Here is a 20,502-nt window from a genome sequence, read left to right on the forward strand (position 1 = left end):
AAAACATTGATGCTAGGAATTGTGAGCAGCATCTTTTTACACACTAGCACTATGTGTCCTTAATGCTGAAAAATATATCCATCTTTAATAAGCTGTTAAGTGATCATGAACCTCCTGAGGGGGATTTGAAGGATGGAGCAAGATCACACATTCCACAGGTGTTACACTATACCAGCTTTTTAGGCTTGGCCTTTTTTGAGCATTCCTGCCAAGATTTAGAAAGCCACTCACCTGGGACCATGGTCTAGAGAAGGCTTAGAGGAGTCATTTCCACTCACTGGTCTTAGAAATGATCGTCCACTTAGCACAGTCGCTAGGAGATGGGCTCCAAGGCCTGTGGTGTTAACAAATGCCCTTGGTCTCAAGACATGTAAGAACCCTGTTGGTGCACTTAGTGAGACCTTCTTCCCTTTTCCCTGCCAAGAACTGGCACGGTAACATTTAAGTCTAATTGCCAATCTTCTAATGCTTCCATAGGTCCTGTCTGGGTCTCAGCAAGTGTAATCCAGCACAGAAGTGTGTTTAGTGCACTTAAGGTCCAAGCTATGTGCTTTCTGCCACAACCAAAGGGGCAGAGATGTACAAAAGGGATCTTACCACTGAGTGGGAGAAATACTATGTAGAGTGGGAATGCAGGAATCAACTTTTCTGGGTTTTTTCTGCTCTCCTGGGAACATTGTCCAGCTTCCACTCTAGTTCACCTCTCTGAAGAGACATGGGGAACTCTGTGCTGCTAAGCAACATCAAGCTCTCCTTATGTGCAGGAATGGCAGCTTTCCCCATAGGTCTCAGTTCTAACGAGCACCTTCCCTTGGCACCAACGGCACCACAGTTGTGTTCTGTTATTGCAGTAGCAGTGCCTTTGGCCTTCAAGGGTGGCATCGCCGCTGTAGGAAGGGCTTTCTGAACACTGTGCAGAAAAAACTTTGTTTCTTTGGTGTCAAGAGATCAGTGGTAGGCCAGAAATGTTTTGAGAAGGGCTGCCCTTGATGAAAAACAAAACCCAGCAGAGGAGGAGGCAGAAATCGCTATTAGAGGAACGGCCAGTGCTATCTATCCCTGTGCCGGGCGAAGGCGCTGCTAGGCTGGGTGCTCTCTCCTGGACATTCACAGGGAAGATGCGGCAACGGTGCCGCGATTCAGGAGCCTGGACAGAGCGCGGCGGGTCAGGACCCTGGACAGGGAGCGCCGCCGGCGGCCCGTGTCGGGGGAGCTGCGGCCCGCTGTGGCTGGCCTGGGGCGGGAGTGGGTGTGCACCTTACGTATTGACTGTAAGCGGCCACCTTCGTCCTCTTGCTCCTCCGTCTCTCCGGTCAGCCCCCAAGGGGCACCGGCTTGGTACGAGAAGACTCCTCCAGTCCTCACCTGAAGGGCCAGATTAGAAAAGTTAAAAGCGCAGAGGGTGCCTGCGTGGGGCTGAGGGGCACCCCCCAGCACAGACCGGTGGGTGTTCAGTGATTAGCACGGATGGGGGCTTGCGCGGGGCTGGGCTCTGCAGGGCTCCCGCCTACCCCCCGGTAACGCTTATTTTGTGTTTTTCTCTCTTTCTCCTCCTCCCCGCCCCGTCCCTCCCGCTCCCACACCTCCCCCGCACGCCGCAGCCTCCGAGGCCTGCCGGGCCCCTCGCCCCGCTGTCAGCTCTGCTCTCCAGCCCCTTCCTGCGGCCGCAGATCCCCGCCCGCCGGCCCTGCCCGCGCTTCGTCTCGGCTCCTCGTCGAGACGCCCCGGGGCACGGCTTCGGCCCCGTGGGCTTGGCGGTCCTGCTGGTCGGGAGCGGGCCGGCAGTTCCTTGCCCGCTCGCCGCCCTGCTTTGGGGCCGCTGGGCTGAGCCTCCGCCGGCCCCCGCCCCGCCGCCGCCGCCTTCCAGCCGCCTCCCCCCGGAGCGCCGGAGATGCCCGGCGTGCCACGGAGCCGCCCCGCCGCCGCCCCGCGCTGCCCCCGAGCCGCTCGGCGCTGTGAGTACCGCTCCTGGGGCCGCGTCCGCCCCTTCCTCCTCCTCCTCCTCTCCGCAGCAGGGAAGTCGCTGTCCGCCCACATGCACCCAGCCGGCACCGGCGTGGGCGTCCCGGGGCGCTGGGCGATAGCCCCGGGCTCCATGGGCAAAGCCCGCCGCCCCCCGCCTGCCATTCCTGTCGCTCCCCGGGTCCGCTAGTTCCAGCAAGGCGGCTCTTGCGGCCGCCCTGCTCCGCACCTGGTGCGCAGGCGGGAAGGGAGCAACCCCAATAGTAAGGCTGCCCGCCAGCTCTCCCGGGAACCGGGATCCCAGCTCTGGGAATCGGGAAGTGCGTGCATGCAACGAATCAGTCTCGCTTGCATGGCAAGACCGTGTCGCTTATCCCGGGGACGACGGTGACACAAAGCAACCGTCCCGCTAACCGTTGTCCCGCTGCTGCCCCCTCCCACAGACAGCATTTGGACTACCCGGGGGTCCACGGTGGTGGAACGTTATAGGTGAGCTAGTCCCCAAAACGTGGCGGCGTCTGTAAGGGCGCTGCTGAGAGCGGGATGAGCCGGGGTAAGCACCGAACCTGGCGGTCCCAGCCCACCGTCCTACGCGGGACTAGGCACACACCTTCTCCGGGACCGCAGCCGACTAGCATCGTGCCCGCTGTAACGAGAGAACTAGCCCGGGAGAGCCCGGTGAGATGTACGCCTCTGGAGGACAGGAGGCGGCTGGGCAGGAGGGAGGGCAGATCTGTCCTGCGGTTACTTAAAATGCAGGCGCGCCCCAATCCCGGGCTCTCATTTAGGGCATCTCTGCCTGTTAAGGGACCAGCACGGAGCCCCGCGGCGGCACTGCAGCCTCCCCAGCCCTTCCCGCCCCTGCCCTGCTCGCAGGCACGCTCTGCTTACACTCTCACACCCTCACGCCGGTTTTTCTGCCATTTCTCCCCCGCCCAGCACCGACCCATGGCTCTCCCCGCTCCCTGCCCAGCTCCCCGCCGCGGTGTGGGTTCTGCGGTGGACACTCCCTTTACAACTCTCCCCTGAATCGCGTCGGCCCCCGCTGCTCCCCTCGTCGGGGGCTGCCCGATGACAGCCCGCCCCGTCGTGCAGCGTCCAGGAGCGCAGGCCGCCGGCGTAGTTTCCCCCGGGTTCCGGTCACGGCGAGCGAAGCCTGTCCGCGTCCGGTACCGTGAGACGAGCCCGCAAGGGCCGGGCGCATGCGCGGGTCTGTCGAGCCTTCATCCCCGGGCGCTCAGCCCACCGCTACCGGAGGGGAAGCGGGTGAGGATTGCCGGCGCATCCACGCCGCCGACACCGTAAGTACCGCTCGACCCTGCCCGGCGGCTGTCGGGCACCGCGCCCCGGGCAGCCGCGACGCGCGTACGGCAGCCAGGGCCGCCCGGGGGTAGTGGGACTGGACGGACGGCCACCGGGGCAGGGGTCGTCCTCCAAGGGAGGAACCGGAGGCGCTTGCCCTGGTCTCCCGAACGATCGGGAGCCGCAAGCCACTAGTGCACCGCTATGGAGCTTGTACCGTCCCGTCCGTTCCCCGGATCCTCAGCGCAGGGCAAGGGGAGCACTCGGCTGCCTCCACAGCCAGGGCACCACCCCGCCGCCGTCTCCCTCGCCCCAACGCAGGTAACAGCTGGGCTCGGCTTCCGCCTGGCGCCCAAGGCTCTTCCTTATCTGTTCGCAAGTGGGGATGATGATACGGCAGCATCCTGCACTGCCACAGCCACTCCTGCGGAAACGGGACCCCGGTTCCCGGAGCCCTCGGCTCCCTTGCGAAGTTACTGATGAGAAGCAACAAGAGGCTCTTTTCCTCAGGGTCTCTTCCAGTATCCGTGGCCACAGAGATCAGCCCCCGGTGGGAGGAAGCTCTTCCTGCACCCTGCCGTTAGTTAGCGTCAGGAGGTAGGAGAAAAGCAGGTAATGAAACTTGGACACAGCGGCAGAAAGTGAAATGAGATTATCCTTGCACACGCCAGTACCAATTACAGTAATTCAATATCTATGTCATTGACTCGATGCAACCCTTCCAACATCCCCTTTTCCCCTTTTTGCTGCTGAAAAATGAAAGGTGAAAACTTCTGCTGCAGCACTTTTGGAATGGTGAGGGCTCTCCTCATCCCTCTGTGCCCAAACAGAGCAGCAGCAGCCTGTCCAGTGCTCTATTGGGCCATTCCTGTGGTGCCAGTTACTACATGTCTGTAGTCTACCAAACACAGTACTACCGAGCTGCTCCCTGTATGACAGCACCATAGCCAGTAACTACTCAGCCAAACAAAGCACCAAAGTCACGCTCGGTGCAGGGAGTTGTGGTTGTGGTCAGGTCAAAAGTAGGAGCAGCATGATAAAATTAGAAGCATCATGTTAAAATTAGGACCACTGTCTTAAAATTAGGAGCATAGTGTTAAAATCAGGAGTCTCTTTCTAAACTGAGAGCATATTCAAGCAAACTGCATGTAAAATGAGCACTGAGTCTTAGCAAATGCTCTAAGATAGAGAACAGTCACTTTTCCCCCCTTCCATCAATACATATTGTGCTATCTTCATTCTGGCTCCCAAAGAGTTAATAATGGAAGCATCTCCTTGGGTATTATGCACTCCTCTGTGCTTTGGAAAGAGCTGCATGTGTTGTTCAGAGTGAGGAGTAATGCTTGACGTATCAGGAAGGAGGTTGTGGAGTATTAAGGTTTCTGGGTCTCTCGGTGTGCAGGTCAGAAGTTGGTGAAGCTAAAGTGTAGGCAATGAGCAGTACAGAGTCACTTACAGACATCCATCCCCTCCTTTTGTCACTAAGAAAAGTTACCTCAAGGAGGTAGCAGGTACTGGGAGCACCATGGAGGCACCCAGAAGCAAGAGTATTCTGCACGGGAGGTTCAGGACTCCGACCTTGCTGTTTATGGGCGTTTCAGAATTTGGCAGACGCAGGTGAAGCAAAGAACTGCAGCCAGAGTGGTGGGGGAGTGTCAGCATGCTCAGGCACACTCTCGCTCGACTTCAGCTTCATACTGGGCTTGGATAACAATCCTCGGGCTGATGCTGCTCCTCCAAGCTTGCTAGGCAGGGGGTATCCCCTACACGCACCAGCCCTGCTGAGCTCACTCTGCAGAGGATAGCAACACCAGCACCAGCCCTGCTGAGCTCACTGGGTACCCACACCAGCACTGTCTCTGCCAGAGCAGCCAGCGTAGTACAACCCAAAGCGAATTGCGACAGTCGGCATCAATAGGCAGCGGTACATGAATCACTATTTCATGCACTCCGGGGTGACTCATCCCAATTCAAACCAGCTTCCCGACCAGTACAATGTCAGTCAGCTCCTCACACAGTTCAACATGAGTCAGATCTCAGAGTACAATGTGCAGTGAGTCACCGACTAACACAGCAGCTCCATGTGACTCCAGCACCCAGTGCGCGGTGTCGGAGCTGCCGTCTGCTGTGAGTCAGTTTATAGTACAGTAAAATGGGCTTCTTGGAGACCATTCATAATTAAGCACAGTGCAACCAAGCCCTCAGTAGGAGATGATAGGAGTGAGCAGAGCAGTCTGCTACATGCACTGGTTTCACTGTTTGCATAGTAAGAGGTTAGTGAAATATTAGGATGAATGATTTTTTCCCCCATTTTCTTTTTAAAGCAAACTGCATAAAAATAACTAGAAGCAAATACTCCCTGACATGAAAGCCAGCCAGAGCCTGGCTGGTGCAGCAGCAAAACTCCCAGTGCTGGAGAAGCTTGGGGGGAGTTTTTGGTTTATTTTTGCTCTGAGAGCTGATCAGCCAGTGTGAACTGACAGACATCCACCGGGGCTGACTCTAGCTGACACACACAACAAGGGATGCCAGCACAGCATCCCTCTGTGCTGTGCAGAGTACAAGGACTTGACACTGATTTAACTTAATTTCAGTTAGAATCATAGAATCAACCAGGCTGGAAGAGACCTCTAAGATCATCTAATCCAACCTAGCACCCAGCCCTAGCCAATCAACCAGACCATGGCACTAAGTGCCTCATCCAGGCTTTGCTTCAACACCTCCAGGGACAACAACTCCACCACCTCCCTGGGCAGCCCATTCCAACGGCAAATCTCTGGCAAGAACTTCCTCCCAACATCCAGCCTATGGATCATAGAATTCTATGATTCCATGAATGACCTTTCTTGGCACAGCACCACTTTGCAATGACCTGGTTTGTGAAGGGACTCGCTGCATCCACATTCTCACTCCTGCTGCTCCACTGTCACAAGCAGTGAGCTAGATGGGAGCAACATGATTGCTGAGGTTGTTTTTTTGTTTGGTTGTTTTTATGTGTGCAAGTAGTTAACAATTCTATCAGCTCTTTCCCATACTACAGGGGAAATCATGACAGAGGCTGACCCTGCTAACTGCATGCAAAGTCTCTGTTGATAAAATCCCAAGTAAAGAAATGCTTTGCAACACTACCATAGGGCACACAGGGCATCCCTCTAAAAAACAGTATTAAAAAAAGAAAGAAATTGAAAATATCCAACTGAAACCCCCAGCAACTACAGCTCTTAACAAGAAAGTCAGATTTTACTCAGAGCAAGACTTCAGGGCAGGAAGTTTCTGCAGACAGTAGGCTGATGTGGCAGCCAAATATGCAGCACTGAATACCAAAGAAAGGAAATCAGGAGACATCAAAGCCCTTAGTGCAAGAAGACTTCAGTTCCAGGTGTCATGATCAAGGCACTGTTACCTGTTACTCTGTGGTATGATGCACTTTCAGGCACTCCCAAAACACAAAGCCATGCACTCATCTGGGTGGATGAGCCAGCTCTTCTAGAAGAATAAGTCAAAACAACCAGGTGAAGGCATTCAGTTGCTGGAAATTCTACATGAAAGCATCCCAAAACCTGCACCTGAAAGGGAGCCTATGAGAAAGGTGGGGAGGGACTTTTTTACGAGGGCCTGTAGTGGTAAGTGGGAACGGACTCAATCTGGAAAGGGGCAGATTTAGACTGGATATCAGGAAGAGTCTTTACAGGTGAGACACTGGAACAGGTTGCCCAGGGAGGTTGTGGATGCCTCTCCTTGAAGTGTTCAAGGCCAAGGATGAGGTCTTGAGAGGAGGTTGCTCTCTTCTCTCAGGTGGCCAGCACCAGAACAAGAGGACACAGCCTCAAGCTACGCCAGGGGAGATTTAGGCTGGAGGTGAGGAGAAAGTTCTTCACTGAGAGAGTCATTGGACACTGGAATGGGCTGCCTGGGGAGGTGGTGGAGTCGCCGTCCCTGGAGCTGTTCAAGGCAGGATTGGACGTGGCACTTGGTGCCATGGTCTGGCCTTGAGCTCTGTGGTAAAGGGTTGGACTTGATGATGTGTGAGGTCTCTTCCAATCCTAATAATACTGTGATACTGTGTGTCCCTGCTCATGGCAGGGTGGTTGGAACTGGATGATCTTTAAGGTCCCTTCCAACCCAGACTGTTCTATGACTATGATATGATTCTATAAAAACCTGTTACGTGAACTCATAGACACTTTTCTCTTGTAGTTTTATCCACTTAAGCCTTTGACAGATTCAAACGCGGCAGTGACTTCAGAAGCTGCTTTATTTTGTGGCTACAATCTCCTCTCTGCTGACCTGTGCTTTGCACTTGTAACCTCTCCACCACTTCAGTCACCCCTCCACAAGATGCAGTACTACAAAGAAATCATCTTCAATAATCCAACTTTTACAGAGCTCCTGCTCTTAATTGGCTGAGTAGCAATGCAATAACTATGCCTAAAGCATGTGGGGTGAGTTCATTAACAACCTTCTACCTCCTCCCTATCTAAAATAGGGCACTGCTTGATACAGAAAGCCTGTGTCAGATTTGCCAATGGAGAGGAAGGAGCACTAGCATCCAACTTCCTCTTCACATTTCAGCTGACAATAAACTGCTGCAGGCTTCAGTGTGAGTACACTGCAGCCCCAAATATTTCTAGATGAATAAAACACAGATTCAGAGATTTACTTGGAGCTTGACCTCTGTTGCAAACTTCTTACTTGTACCTAAGTACAGACTCCTTTTCTTCCACTTTGCTGGTGATTGTTACTGGGGGGATCCAAAGAAAGAGTAGCAATGTCAAGAGTTATATCTCATAGAATTGTTTTGCTTGGAAAAGACCTCTAAGACTACCAAGTCCAACCACTGACCTAAACATCACCATGGCCAGTAAGCCATGTCCCAAAGTGCCATGTCCACATGTTTCTTGAACATCTCCAGAGATGGTGACTCCATCTCCCTGGACAGCCTGTTCCAATGCCTGACCACTATTGCTGTAAAGATTTTTTTTAATGACCTCCAACCTAAATCCCTGGCACAATTTCAGGCTACTCCTCTTGCCCTATCACCTGATACTAGGGAGAAGAGACCAATGCTTACCTCACTTCAGCCTCCTTTCAGGGAGTTGTAGAAAGCAGTGAGGTCTCCCCTCAGCCTCCTCTTCAGTCTAAACAATCCCAGTTCCCTCAGCTGTTCCTTATAAAATTACTTCTCTAGACCCTTGACTGCAGCAACTCATTGTAAAGCTCACTGACACCAAGAGGTAGCTCTCATTGCTTTAATGGAGTTGGGCTCAGGCTTGAAGTCTTTCCTGGAGAACATAACTGGACCATGAAGATGCACAGCTGTGCCCTCAGTGTGCTGGCTGTCAGCTAGGGTTACAGCACTGGGCTCCACAGGCTGCAGAGCTACTGAGAAAGCTTTACGCTGTGGCCATGCAGATCAACCCTGGGGGACAGCTTAAGGTTTGCACACCTGCCCAACTGTAATGTGTGCAAGGAGGAAACACTGTGTCCAAGTAATTATGTTTAAGCAACAGAATCTTGTCACTTTTGAGCTGGGAAAATGTCATTGTGCTTTAGCATAAAGTAAGGATAAAAGTGTAAAGCCATTGTCTACAATCTCCTGACTGGTCCTCTGCTTGGCTTCTCTGTTTTTTAATTTGATTGAGGTTTTGTTTTTAAACTTAACCTTTGTGGCTCAGATTTTACATATTCCTCCTCTGGAAAAGCTATTTTCTTGGCAGCCCACCTTTCTCTTAAGAGAGAAGCAAATACTATAATAAATGTTACAACTAAGCCAAATATAATCTGAAGTGCTTTTAACCAGGGAAATAATTTTCATTCCTGACCTTCAGCCCTCTTTGTGTTTAGAAGGTTACATCCAGAAATGCCTTCTACTCTGAATGTCAGACAGGCACAACCTGGAGTGGAAAGGGTATGCAAGACATGCTTATTCCTGTACCTCAGCATCACCCTTAAGGCACTGTAGTTTGTCCACTACTGTCCAAAGTAGCTTTACAGATGCTTGCTTGAATCCCTGGACTTCATTTTTTTAATGACTTATTAGAATTCAGGAAGATGAGCATGTACTTTTCATATGAATCATAGATGCTGTCTAGCTGGATAAGAAGCAAGAACCTGTGCCATTATTTTTCCTCTATTTTTGGTTCATTGCTTTTCAGGGACATTTTTATAATGGACTAAATTTGCTGTTACCAGTGGAGAGACAAGGACCACTCTGTCCCTGGAAGATCCAGAAACATCACACCTCGATCCTACTTTGGATTGACTTGAAACAGTGAACCAACCAGAGATGGCCTGAACAACTCAACTACTGTCCTCCTTTCTCAATTATTTGACTACTTTGTGTTCCACATGCAGGATTTGGACAGTTCTGTAGAGTGATGCAATGCTGCAGTCTGCTAAAATAATCTCCTGTCTCCTCCTGACACCTCATGACAATGTCTGTGCATTCTCCCTCCAGTTACAATAATTGCACTTCCCAAAACTGGCTGAACATTTTAGAGAGGAAGGCACCCTTTAAGAGTGTTCAGACTCTTTCAAGTCTGGCATTCGATGCCAATTAAAAATAAAATCAAATCTAGGAGCAGCTGATTGTAACTCCCAAACAATTGTCCCAGCCTCGAAAGAAAGCCTAGCCACCTGCAAGAGCCCACACACAAAGACATCTCCTGGCACAGGAGGGTGGCTAGTTATGGATCAAAACAAAAAATCAAATGCAGGCTAAATGAAGAAAAACTCTCTGTACAAGCTAGCATTTCATCTGCAAAAGACATCTGTCACCCAGGTATGGCTCAGTCCTGAGCATAACAGGGAGAGCACTGAGTGCCACAGAGCAAGTGTGAAGCTCAAAGAGAGACAGGTCAGAAAAGGACAGGGACTTCAAGGGAACTGTCATTTCATTAGCACCACTTCTCTGCACAGTCTGCAGAATTCAGGCTTCAAAAAGGTTTCCTAGGACAGTGCAAAAACCACAACCAGTGCTTCCACCCAAAATTGTTTCATGCTGTCTTCAACTGAAGGAGGTGACCAAAACGTTAGATATTAGCATCCAGTCATGTGTGTTCTCCATTGGTAATTCCTCATCCTAACAAAAGCACTGAATTCCTTCTTGAGAATAACATCAGACCTGTAATGCAGAGCTTTAAGTGTTGGCCCTTCCCCTTTGCTAGAGGGCAGCTAGGAGGTTTGAGGTGTGCCCAGCACTGACTGAAGGCCAGATTTTCAGTAGAGCTCAGGTGTCTCATTCAAGCTTCACCAAGTCTGTGTACTGTTTAGTCAAGAGAAAGAGAAGGAAAAGAAAGGGAAAACCAAAAAAGGCTCTGACTGCCTCAATAGCTTTTTGAAGTCAAAACCCGAGGAAACCTTTTTCAGCTCCTAAGGTTGTATACCACTGTGCTGAGCTGCAGCTCTCAGAACCCAACTTACACTTTGCTCTCTGCATCACCACTGTATTTCTCTTGGCATTCCCACCCATGTGCAGAATTCATCAACCCTTTGCCTTCCATCACAGTATTTCAATAAGTGAATCTTCCAAAGGATTCAACACATAAGAGCTCCTGTGGTGGTCAGGGGGGAAAGTCAAGCATTTAGCTTTTCCATTCCTTTGGAGCTGAGTCCTTCAGCACTTCTTGGTAAGGCTTTTAAAGCAGAAAGGGGGGGGGAAAAAAGAGCTGTTTTTCACTTGTCCCTTCTCATGCTGTCTTGCAGCCTATGGGATCGGAGCGGATGGAGATGCGCAAACGGCAGATGGCTGCAACCCAGGAGACCCCAGGTGCTGCTCAGGCTCAGCACGGCACAGGCAACCGAGGGTCCAATGCCTGCTGCTTCTGTTGGTGTTGTTGCTGCAGCTGCTCATGGTACTCCCTCTCATTCATGACTCTGGGGAACAGAACAGCAGGGGAGGGAGCAATAGCCAGCATGAAGGATAACATAAGTCTTTCCAGGTCAGGCTTGATGGGGCCCTGAACAACCTGATCTAGTTGGGCATGTCTCTGCTCACTGCAGGTGGGTGACTAGATAAGCTTTAATGGTCCCATCCAACCCAACACATTCTATGAGTCTATAAGCCAAAAAACCCACTTGGGTTGCTCTGCAAATCCAAGGCTGAGATGACTCTGATCTAGTTCTAGGCACAGACTTCTACTCAGCTTTGCTGCTTTTTTCCCCCTGCCATTGAAAAACTTCCTGCAGTTAGCTCTGCTGTACTTTTCTGGTCAGTACTGTGAAAGTCTGTTCTGTGCAGGATTGGTTCTCCCTCAGTCTTGAGCTTCACCAGGACTTCCACTGAAAAACAAAACCGATTCCAGAACATGGCACAGCTTTAGATTTAGGACTCAGACTTAACAAGCACAGGCTGTGTTAAAGGGCTAGTAGAATGTGAGAGAATTTGGAAGCCATAAAATGAATAACCAGGTGCTCAGCATTGTTCTTTTATTTCAAAGGCAACTGCAGCTGTTGTCATTAGTGTTGCCAACTCACGGCACCTGCAACTCATTTGAAGTTAATCCTTAGGATCAGACTTTGAACATTGGGGGAGTTTGCTGGAGATGAGTTGTTAAGCAGAATGTAATCCAGAAGAAATCCCAATACAAAGTGCTAAGGAGGAAAGTGTATCAGGGAAGCAAAGCAAAAGAAGAGGAGGAATCCCTTGATTCCTTAAATTAATGATGTGTTCACCTTCTCTCTCTTATCTGCTTCTCCAGATCCAAGTGATTTCATTCAAAACTGAAGTAAAGCCTCTCATACTCAAAAGTCCTGTATCAGTTTGAGGCCAAGTGCTAATTAATAGGTGAGGCCAGAACTTGCATTGAAATGAACAAGAATTAAAAAGCAAAGTCTTGAACAGCCACAGGACTTCAACCAAAACACTGACAGCAAGCTGAGTGCTTCTTATGAAGGCACAATGCACCACATAAACCCTCCCGAGCAGGCAAACCTGAGGTGGCAGGAAGAAGTCATCCATAACTGTATAGTCCATGCTAAGATTCTATCTCACCATTACTTTTCTCTGACAGCACCAGCTGGCAGCAAATGCTTTGGAGAGCACCGTTAGAAGGCAAGAGAGGAGCAGGCTGATAGTCCTCAGAACCTGGGATCCCAACTCTGCCCTCCCTAATGCAAACAGTGACAGGACAAAAGGCTGCCTGGAGCATTTTGCAAGATGCCAAGTACCCTGGCTCTGATCCTACCAAGCTTTTCAGCAGCTGCTTGGAGGTAAACTAAGGTTTACCTGAGCAGATATGGCACTTAAAGGGACTTTAAGTACTATGCCTGTGCAGGATGAGTTTGCCACCTTGCACAGCTGCATCTGTGTCAAAGCATCCCATAAAAATTCCAGTGTCAACCTGAAGAGTTGTCCAGTGCAGCTGCAAGTGACTCAGTCTAGAGCTCCATGACACAACTGCAGTTTCCAAAGTACAAAACAAGTCAGAGTAGCTAAAATTTGCATTTTTATCCTTTCAATGGGTGACAAAGTGCTTTTTCTGCCACTTCACCTGATACTTTACAGGATGCTCATTGTCTGTGCACCTCACTATTCAACCAATTCAAAGAAAGCAATTTACTCTAGGGGCTGTATGAATGTACCCAGATTTTCATGCTGCTTAAAATTCCTATTGGCATTTCAGAATCATCTGGCAAAGCAGCCCAGGCTCCAGCTTGGTTTAGCTTTAAAATACTTGCTGATTTTTTTTTGAGGGAGGGGGGGAGAATAATTGTTTTCTAGTAGCAAGAAATGCCAAACAAACCATAATTAAGCTATTTATATTCCCTATTCATAAAACCTTTCCTCAAAATAGCACAAGTGCTTTGAACAGAAAAATTATGAATAGGAATAAAAATAAGCCTAGATGAGTCATGCAGCTGAGTTGCTGAACATCTAATATTCAGCATACTCTTAGTAGTAGATTTAGAATGAAGAAATGGTGCAATGAGTCTCTCAGCTGGTTGCTCAGAGCCTGTCTTCACTCCTACAGCCAAAACTCAACCTCCAGCCTGTTACTCCTCCAGATCCTGAGCAGATGCAGTATTGCACAAGTCTCTCTTTTTTCTTTATCTGGACATTTCTAGGGAACAAGCCTGCCTGCAAGTCATTTTCTGAGGCATGGCATCTTCTCCTAAGGAAGCTTCTCTTATTTCATTATGATGTCTGTATAGAAGGTCTATCTGATCCAACACTGAACAGTGCTCAGCTACACTCAAAGTTTGCCAGATGAGAACAAGTGTTACATGAATGTCAGAGCATAACTAAAGGTAATGCTCTGTCCTTCCAGAGTTGGGGGTTGGGGTTTATTTGTTTAACTATCAGAGGAAAATAATCTCATACACATTCAGCCTCTTCCCTTATAAAGCTGACTAAAATTTTGTTTGCTCCCTTACAGTCTTACTGTTAGAAATCAAGAAGAAGAGAGAGCAAGGAGAGCATCTCAGGAACTTCAAGCAGAGGGTATTCCCAACTGTGAGGAAAGGTATGGTCTTTACTAAGGGTTCTGTCAAGTTAAACTGAAGCAGGCCCAGCAAACCATACTAAATAAAGTGAACCACCTGAAATTTGTCATTTCTGCTGAATTTGCAGCCCTCTGTCTCTTGCCTCCTAAGGAACCAAAGGGCTGACCTACAATCTTTTACTTTATTTACATGCAGCATGTAACCACATCCCCACTTCCACAACATGCCAGATCAAAACCAGCGCTGTAAGCAGTCTCCTCTCTTATTTTTATTGAGATAATCTTACCATAGTTCCTGTTCCTACCCAGCAGACATCTGAAGTGAGCAGGCAGTGCTCAGCCTTACAAAAATAATAAAGAGGAGCTTAGACCCTCCCCCAAGGGTCAGGCAACTGCCTCCAGAATTGCTCCACTAGTCAGAAGTACCTGTAAAACTGTAATAGAGAGAAAGTACCTTTGATGGGGTTTGAATCATTGTTTCTTCCCCATGAGGGTGGTGAGGCACTGGAACAGCTTGCTGTGGAGACTCCAAGCCTAGAAGTGCTGAAAGCTGGGTTAAATGAGGACACCTTGAACAAGCTGATCCAGTAGGAGATGTCCCTACCCATGGCAGGGGCACTAGAACTAGGTATCTTTCAACCATTCTGTGATTCTTTCTGGGTGTTTTCATTCAGCTTTTAACAACGATTCAACAAAGTAGAGAGAAACACCTAGCTGTGTGGGACCTCTCTGTGGCAATTACTCTGAGCAGTAAAGCAGCAGTTTCTGCATCAAAGCACTGGCCACCAGCTGCATCTCAGCTCTTGTTAAGGGCACTTCCAAAAAGCACCTTATCAAAGCTTAGTTACTAGAGTTTGCACTTGGTGAGGAGCTGAGGCTCTTAAGTTTGAGGAACGGGAGGCTGAGGGGAGACCTCATTCCTGTCTACAGCTACCTGAAGGGACATTGTGGAGAGGCTGCTGCTGGGCTCTTCTCACAGGGAATTGGAGGCAGAACAAGGGGGAATGGCCTCAAGCTGAGGCTGGGAAGGTTTAGATTGGGCATTAGGAAAAAGTTTTTCACAGAGAGAGAGGTCAGGAACTGGAATGAGCTGCCCAGGGAGGTGGTGGAGTCACCCAGCCTGGATGTGTTTAAAGGTCGTTTGGATGTGGTGCTTGGGGATACGGTTTAAGGTGAATCTTGTCGAGTAGGGTTACAGGTTGGACTTGGTGATCCTGAGGGGCTCTGCCAACCTGGATGTGTCTGTGATTCTGTAAGTTAGAGCCCCTCCATGAACCTTGTAACAGCAGATACCTCCTGCCAGCTGCAAGCAGCTTGAGTAACAATCATTCCTTTCTCTCTTCTTGTCTTCTTCCTTCTCAAGCCCTGCTCCTACTCTTGAAGAAGTAAATGCCTGGGCTCAGTCATTTGACAAGCTGATGCTTACCCCAGCTGGCAGGAATGCCTTCCGAGAGTTCCTCCGGACGGAATTCAGCGAGGAGAACATGCTCTTCTGGATGGCCTGTGAGGAGCTAAAACAAGAATCCAACAAAAGTGTCATTGAAGAAAAAGCAAGGCTAATCTATGAAGATTATATTTCTATCCTGTCTCCAAAAGAGGTATATTCCTTTCCCCAGTACAGTCTTTGGTGCTGTTTTGCACAGTTAGTTCTAATGTGTTTAAAGCTACGGTACTCAGGGAGAACTTTGCCCTCACCATGCTCCAAACAGAGATTTAGAGGGAAAAGACAGACCCATTGCTGAGGTGAGATAGTCAAAACTACTTCCACTGGCTGCAAGAAAGCTCTTCCTAATGTAACCCTGGTACACAGCTGTGAAAACTTTACTTTGAGGCTCAAATACAGAGGTGATCACTTCATCCTTGCTTGACTGGGACAAATGGAGTGTCTTTTGCCTTTGCACCAGGACAGGGCTTGGTGCACCTCTCTATAAGCACAGCAAGCACAAGTAGAGTGTTCATTACAAAGCACAAAGGGCAGCTGACAACACACAGCACAGAACACACACACACTGACTTCAGGCAATGTTTCAAAGCTTTCTGCACCTCACTGTTAGGTGATGGTCCAAGGTTTGCAGACCCCTCAGTTGAGTCTGAGCACAATCCTGCCGAGCAGGATAGAGTTCTAAACCCTTCAATATCCTTACAAAACTCAAATTTAATTGTTCTTGGTGTGAGCTGCAGGCTGAGGGAGCTGGGCTTATTCAGCCTGGAAAAGAGAAAGTTCTGAGGAGACTTAATAGGGGTCTGGGGAGACCTAATAGGGGTCTTCCAGTACCTGAAGGAGGCCTACAAGAAGGATGGACATTGTTTACAAAGGCCTGGAGTGATAGGGTGAGGGACAATGGCTTCCAACTAGAGAACCGCAGATTTAGATGGGATGTTAGGAACAAGTTCTTTACCATAAGGGTAGTGGAATACTGGAACAGGTTGCCCAGGGAGGTGGTTGGGGCCCACATCCCTGGATATATTCAAAGTGAGGCTCGACAGGGCTCTGAGCAACCTGATCTAGTTAAGGATGCCCCCAGTGACTGCAGAGGGGGTTGTACTGTATGACCTTTGGTGGTCCCTTCCAACCCAGACCATTCTATGATTCTATTTACTTAAAGAATTGCTGTGTAAATCCAGTCAATCTGTTCCAGTAACACAAGTATCTTTCTACAGAGACTAAAGCCATGCAGACAAAAAGATGACCTTACTTGCATGTTGTACAGAATCAATTTATCACTTTATAGCTGTAAGTGTGGCTCACATCAGTTCACCCTGCTTTTTAACACAGGGATTTGATTAAGCAACAGCTTCCCAGGTTCCAGTTTCCGTCTGCGTCATCCTGGTGACTCCAAATTCAGTCTCCTTACAAGAGCACTAACTCCCAAGGAAACCAACTGTCACAAAAAATTACAAATCTGCTCTACTACAGAGCAGGAGGCTGCTCTGGAAACAGTCCACCAGTCCCTCAGGTTTCAGCAATAACAAGATTGCAGGCAGCCTCACTCAAACGAAACGTTTCTTTACTGTAAGAGTGGTCCAGGCACTGGAAGAGGCTGGCCAGGGAGGAGCAAGCATCCTTGAAGGTGTTCAAAGAATGTGCAGACATTGGGACATAGTTTAAGGGGCATGGTGATGGTGGACTGATAGTTTGACTTGATGATCTTGGAGGTCTCTTTGACAGAATCACAGGATGTTAGGAGTTGGAAAGGACCCAAAGAGATCATCAAGTCCAACCCCCTTGCCAGAGCAGGACCATAGAACGTATCTTAGGTCACAGAGGAACACTTCCAGACTTTCTCAACTCCAACTTTAACTGCCTGGGGAAGTGGTGAAGTGATGAGGTCCTCTGGTATATGGTGTTGAACTGGTGGTTGAATCATAGAATCAACCATCTTGGAAGAGCCCTCCAAGATCATCCAGTCCAACCTAGCACCCAGCCCTAGCTAATCAACCAGACCATGGCACCAGTTGCCTCATCCAGACTTTGCTTCAACACCTCCACGGATGGTGACTCCACCACCTCCCTGGGCAGCCCATTCCAATGCCAATCACTCTCTCTTCCTCCTAACATCCAGCCTAGACCTCCCCTGCCACAACTTGAGACTGTGTCCCCTTCTTCTGTTGCTGGTTGCCTCGCAGAAGAGACCAACTCCACCTGGCTACAGCCTCCCTTCAGGTAGCTGCAGACAGCAATGAGGTCTGCCCTGAGCCTCCTCTTCTGCAGGCTGCACACCCCCAGCTCCCTCAGTCTCCCCTCACAGGGCTGTGCTGCAGGCCCCTCCCCAGCCTTGCTGCCCTGCTCTGGGCACATTCCAGTATCTCAGCATCTCTCTTGAATTGAGGAGCCCAGACCTGGAGACAGCACTCAAGGTGTAGCCTGACCAGTGCTTAGTACAGGGGCAGAATAACCTTCCTTGTCCTAATGGCCACACTGCTCCTGAACTCATTATTTTCCAACCTTAATTATTCTAAGGAATGTGACCTCAGTAAGAACATTTCTCTAACTGCACCCAACCATTAGCCTTCCCAAATCTCACTCATTTTGCCTCGAGCCCACGCAGCAGTCTGTACACTCTCGAATCACACCAGCTGAAATGGTTTAAAGACAATGACATTTTCAGATCAATAAAGCAAACCTGAGGAGCCCAGGTGCCCTCTTCACCACCACTAATTAGATGAATTTGTATTTTCATACACAGGTCAGTCTGGACTCCAGAGTAAGAGAAGTCATCAACCGAAATATGCTGGAACCCTCCCAACACACCTTCGACGACGCACAGCTTCAGATTTACACCTTAATGCACAGAGACTCCTACCCCCGCTTCATGAACTCTGCCATTTATAAGGACTTGCTTCGCTCCTTATCTGAGAAATCCATCGAAGCATAGGATTTGTTCCTCCCCCCCCTTTCTTAAATGTATTTATTCTAAAACCAAACAGAACTCTGGGCTACACCAATCCACAGGGAATTTAGAATTACTCAGAGATTTACCTGAAAACAACTCAGGCAAGTTTTGAGTACCGAGTGAGTGATTTAAAGGCGCACAAGGCTCTGACACAATCACCTAACTCCAGTTTCTGGTCCGATTCTGTGTTACTTTGTGAGAGAGAGAATGAAGAGAATGAAGTCAGAGTGGTGGCATGCAAAAAAAAAAAGCAGCATTTTTTCCAAGGCAGCACAAAACTCAGACCCAGATCTGCGGTACAAATGCCAACTGATTTTATTTTCAAGTGCAGTGTTAAGTTTTGTGGAACACCAAACCAGTTGTCCCACCCATGCTGTACCCAAAGTAAAAGCAGCGCTGTGGATAGCTGGGTTACACTACAGAATGTTTCACACAGTGTACCAATTGTACCTGGCACAGGCACACTCCACTTGTCTTGCTATATTTAATGGGTATAGAGTGTGCCAATAGCTGTGTGGCAGCCCCCAAGTTTGCAAGAGCTAACGGTTGAAGCAATGCTGCCTGCAGAAACCTTTTGCTGAAGAATTGTTATTTTACTACTAGAGCCTGCTGAAAGCATTTTGAAGTTCATAGTGTTGATGTTTATAAAGCTGAAATATCTACTAAAGAGGAAGAACAATCTGGGCATTTAAATTCCCAAATAAAGCACAAGAATTCTCACATGTTCTTCTCTTCCCTCGGCAGGTAGATGTAAAATCCCTTCACTACTGGCTCCGGAGAGAATGGCACTACCAACCACCCTGCTTTTGTACATATTCAACTCTCCCATTACCTGACAGCTCTTGTAAGGTTTCTATTACAGATGCACACACTTTTAATTAACAACAAAAGGAAGCTGGAACTATTCTGTTCTGATCCAGCACTCTTCCAGGCTGTTCCAGAGAAAAGCAGCAGCTCTGTCCACTAATAAACCACATTCATTTGCAATATCCCTGAAGCATTGCACTTGATTTCTGGTCAGTTCTCCAAATCTGTCATCACAGGGAATACAAGGAAGAAATTGAATCTCCATAAACTGTGGGTAGATTAGACAAACCTCTTTATGTTACATTACAAGATTCAATACCTGAAGGGATCCTACAGGAAGGCTGGAGAGGGACTTTACATAAGGATGTCTAGCAATAGGACAAGGAGGAACGGTTTGAAGCTGAGGACAAGTAGGTTCAGACCGGATATTAGGAAGAAGGTCTTCCATATGAAAGTGGTGAGACTCTGGAATAGTTTGCCCAGGGTGGCTGTGGATGCCTCCTCCCTGGGGGTGCTCAAGGCAAGGTTGGATGAGGCCTTGAGCAGCTGAGTTTAGTTGAGAGATGTCCCTGCCCATGGCAGGGAGATTGGGAACAGATGATGTCTAAGCACCCTTCCAACCGGAGCCATTCTATGATGTGTTACAATTCCACTGTATTAAACTTCAGAGTTCACAGCAGATTTGTATCTAATTGAATGTTTCCCTGCATTTAAGTAAACCACATGACATGGACAGGTAGAAAAATGACTTAAGGGGAACAAAAAGAAAACAGTCCTAGAAAGGAAGCACCAAGCATAGTTCAGTGACATTTACTGTAGCCTTCCTAAAATCTACTCTTTGCCTAATTCCAGCACTATGGAAAGCACAAAATGGAGATTTTCTCTGAAAAAAAGGAGATGGGAATAACAAGACACAATTTAGGAGATCAATTTAATTGTTTCCTCTATGGACTCAGCAGGAGACATATTCTTCCCTGACTGCATTTGCATTATTAAAGAAATAATGATGGGACTTTCCATTATGCAGCACCACAGGGGAAGACTCCATACATGGTAAGTTAACAATAGCTATGGAGCAGTTTCCAACAGCTCCTTCCAAAACTAAAATACTACTGAACACAAAAAAGCTTCAGATGGCAAATCAAAGCCTTTTTGCCCTCTGTAGCACAAGAGTGGGTAAGTTAAAAGGAAGCCCTTCTACCACTACTTAAGACATGGTCCAGTTAGTGGTCCCTGCTGCTGAACATCACTGGTGCTGGTTATCTCAGCTGAATTTCCAGTAACCATACCCAAAACATTATCAACACAATTTCAGTTCACAAAGGACTACATAACAGGTACTGACTTCAACATAACAACCTAGAAACATGGATGAAGCAAGCACAAGGACCTCACAGCCAGACTGATGATGCTGTGCCAGCCAGAGAGGATAAAGCGCTCCAAAAGTCTGAGCTGACAAAGTGTAACCAGGCCACATTTGGCTTGCTGGAAACCTCAGATGCATGCATCAAAAAAACCCCAGTTCAAAGTGTGTCATTTCATTTCTTTGCTCCCTCTTGCCTGCACAGACACCTCATTAAAAGCTGGAAGACAGA

At 48.6% G+C, this 20,502-nt stretch overlaps 1 protein-coding gene and 1 long non-coding RNA gene across 5 annotated transcripts in view; one reads left to right on the top strand and one right to left on the bottom strand.

Moving 5' to 3' along the window:
* The window catches only part of RGS20 (regulator of G protein signaling 20), a 32,879-nt gene extending 12,377 nt beyond the window's left edge, over window positions 1–20,502 (top strand). The window contains exons 1-6 of one of the 4 annotated variants that reach the window (XM_064170719.1): window positions 1,392–1,443; window positions 1,602–1,955; window positions 10,969–11,117; window positions 13,641–13,727; window positions 15,070–15,304; window positions 17,894–19,089. In XM_064170719.1, coding sequence (XP_064026789.1) covers window positions 10,972–11,117; window positions 13,641–13,727; window positions 15,070–15,304; window positions 17,894–18,082 — 657 coding nt within the window. In that variant the 5' untranslated portion in view covers window positions 1,392–1,443; window positions 1,602–1,955; window positions 10,969–10,971 and the 3' untranslated portion in view covers window positions 18,083–19,089. Of the gene's footprint in view, window positions 1–1,391; window positions 1,444–1,601; window positions 1,956–2,669; window positions 3,264–10,968; window positions 11,118–13,640; window positions 13,728–15,069; window positions 15,305–17,893 lie in introns of those variants that run through there. The other 3 variants (XM_064170716.1, XM_064170718.1, XM_064170717.1) reach the window with 3 other exon arrangements.
* LOC135189938 (uncharacterized) lies at window positions 13,954–15,218 on the bottom strand. The gene is made up of 2 exons (XR_010308377.1): window positions 15,133–15,218; window positions 13,954–14,256 (listed from the first exon to the last, which is right to left on the bottom strand). It is a non-coding gene; the product is annotated as an uncharacterized LOC135189938 (long non-coding RNA).

The sequence above is a fragment of the Pogoniulus pusillus genome, chromosome 34 (assembly GCF_015220805.1).
Source record: "Pogoniulus pusillus isolate bPogPus1 chromosome 34, bPogPus1.pri, whole genome shotgun sequence".
Lineage (NCBI taxonomy): Eukaryota > Metazoa > Chordata > Aves > Piciformes > Lybiidae > Pogoniulus > Pogoniulus pusillus.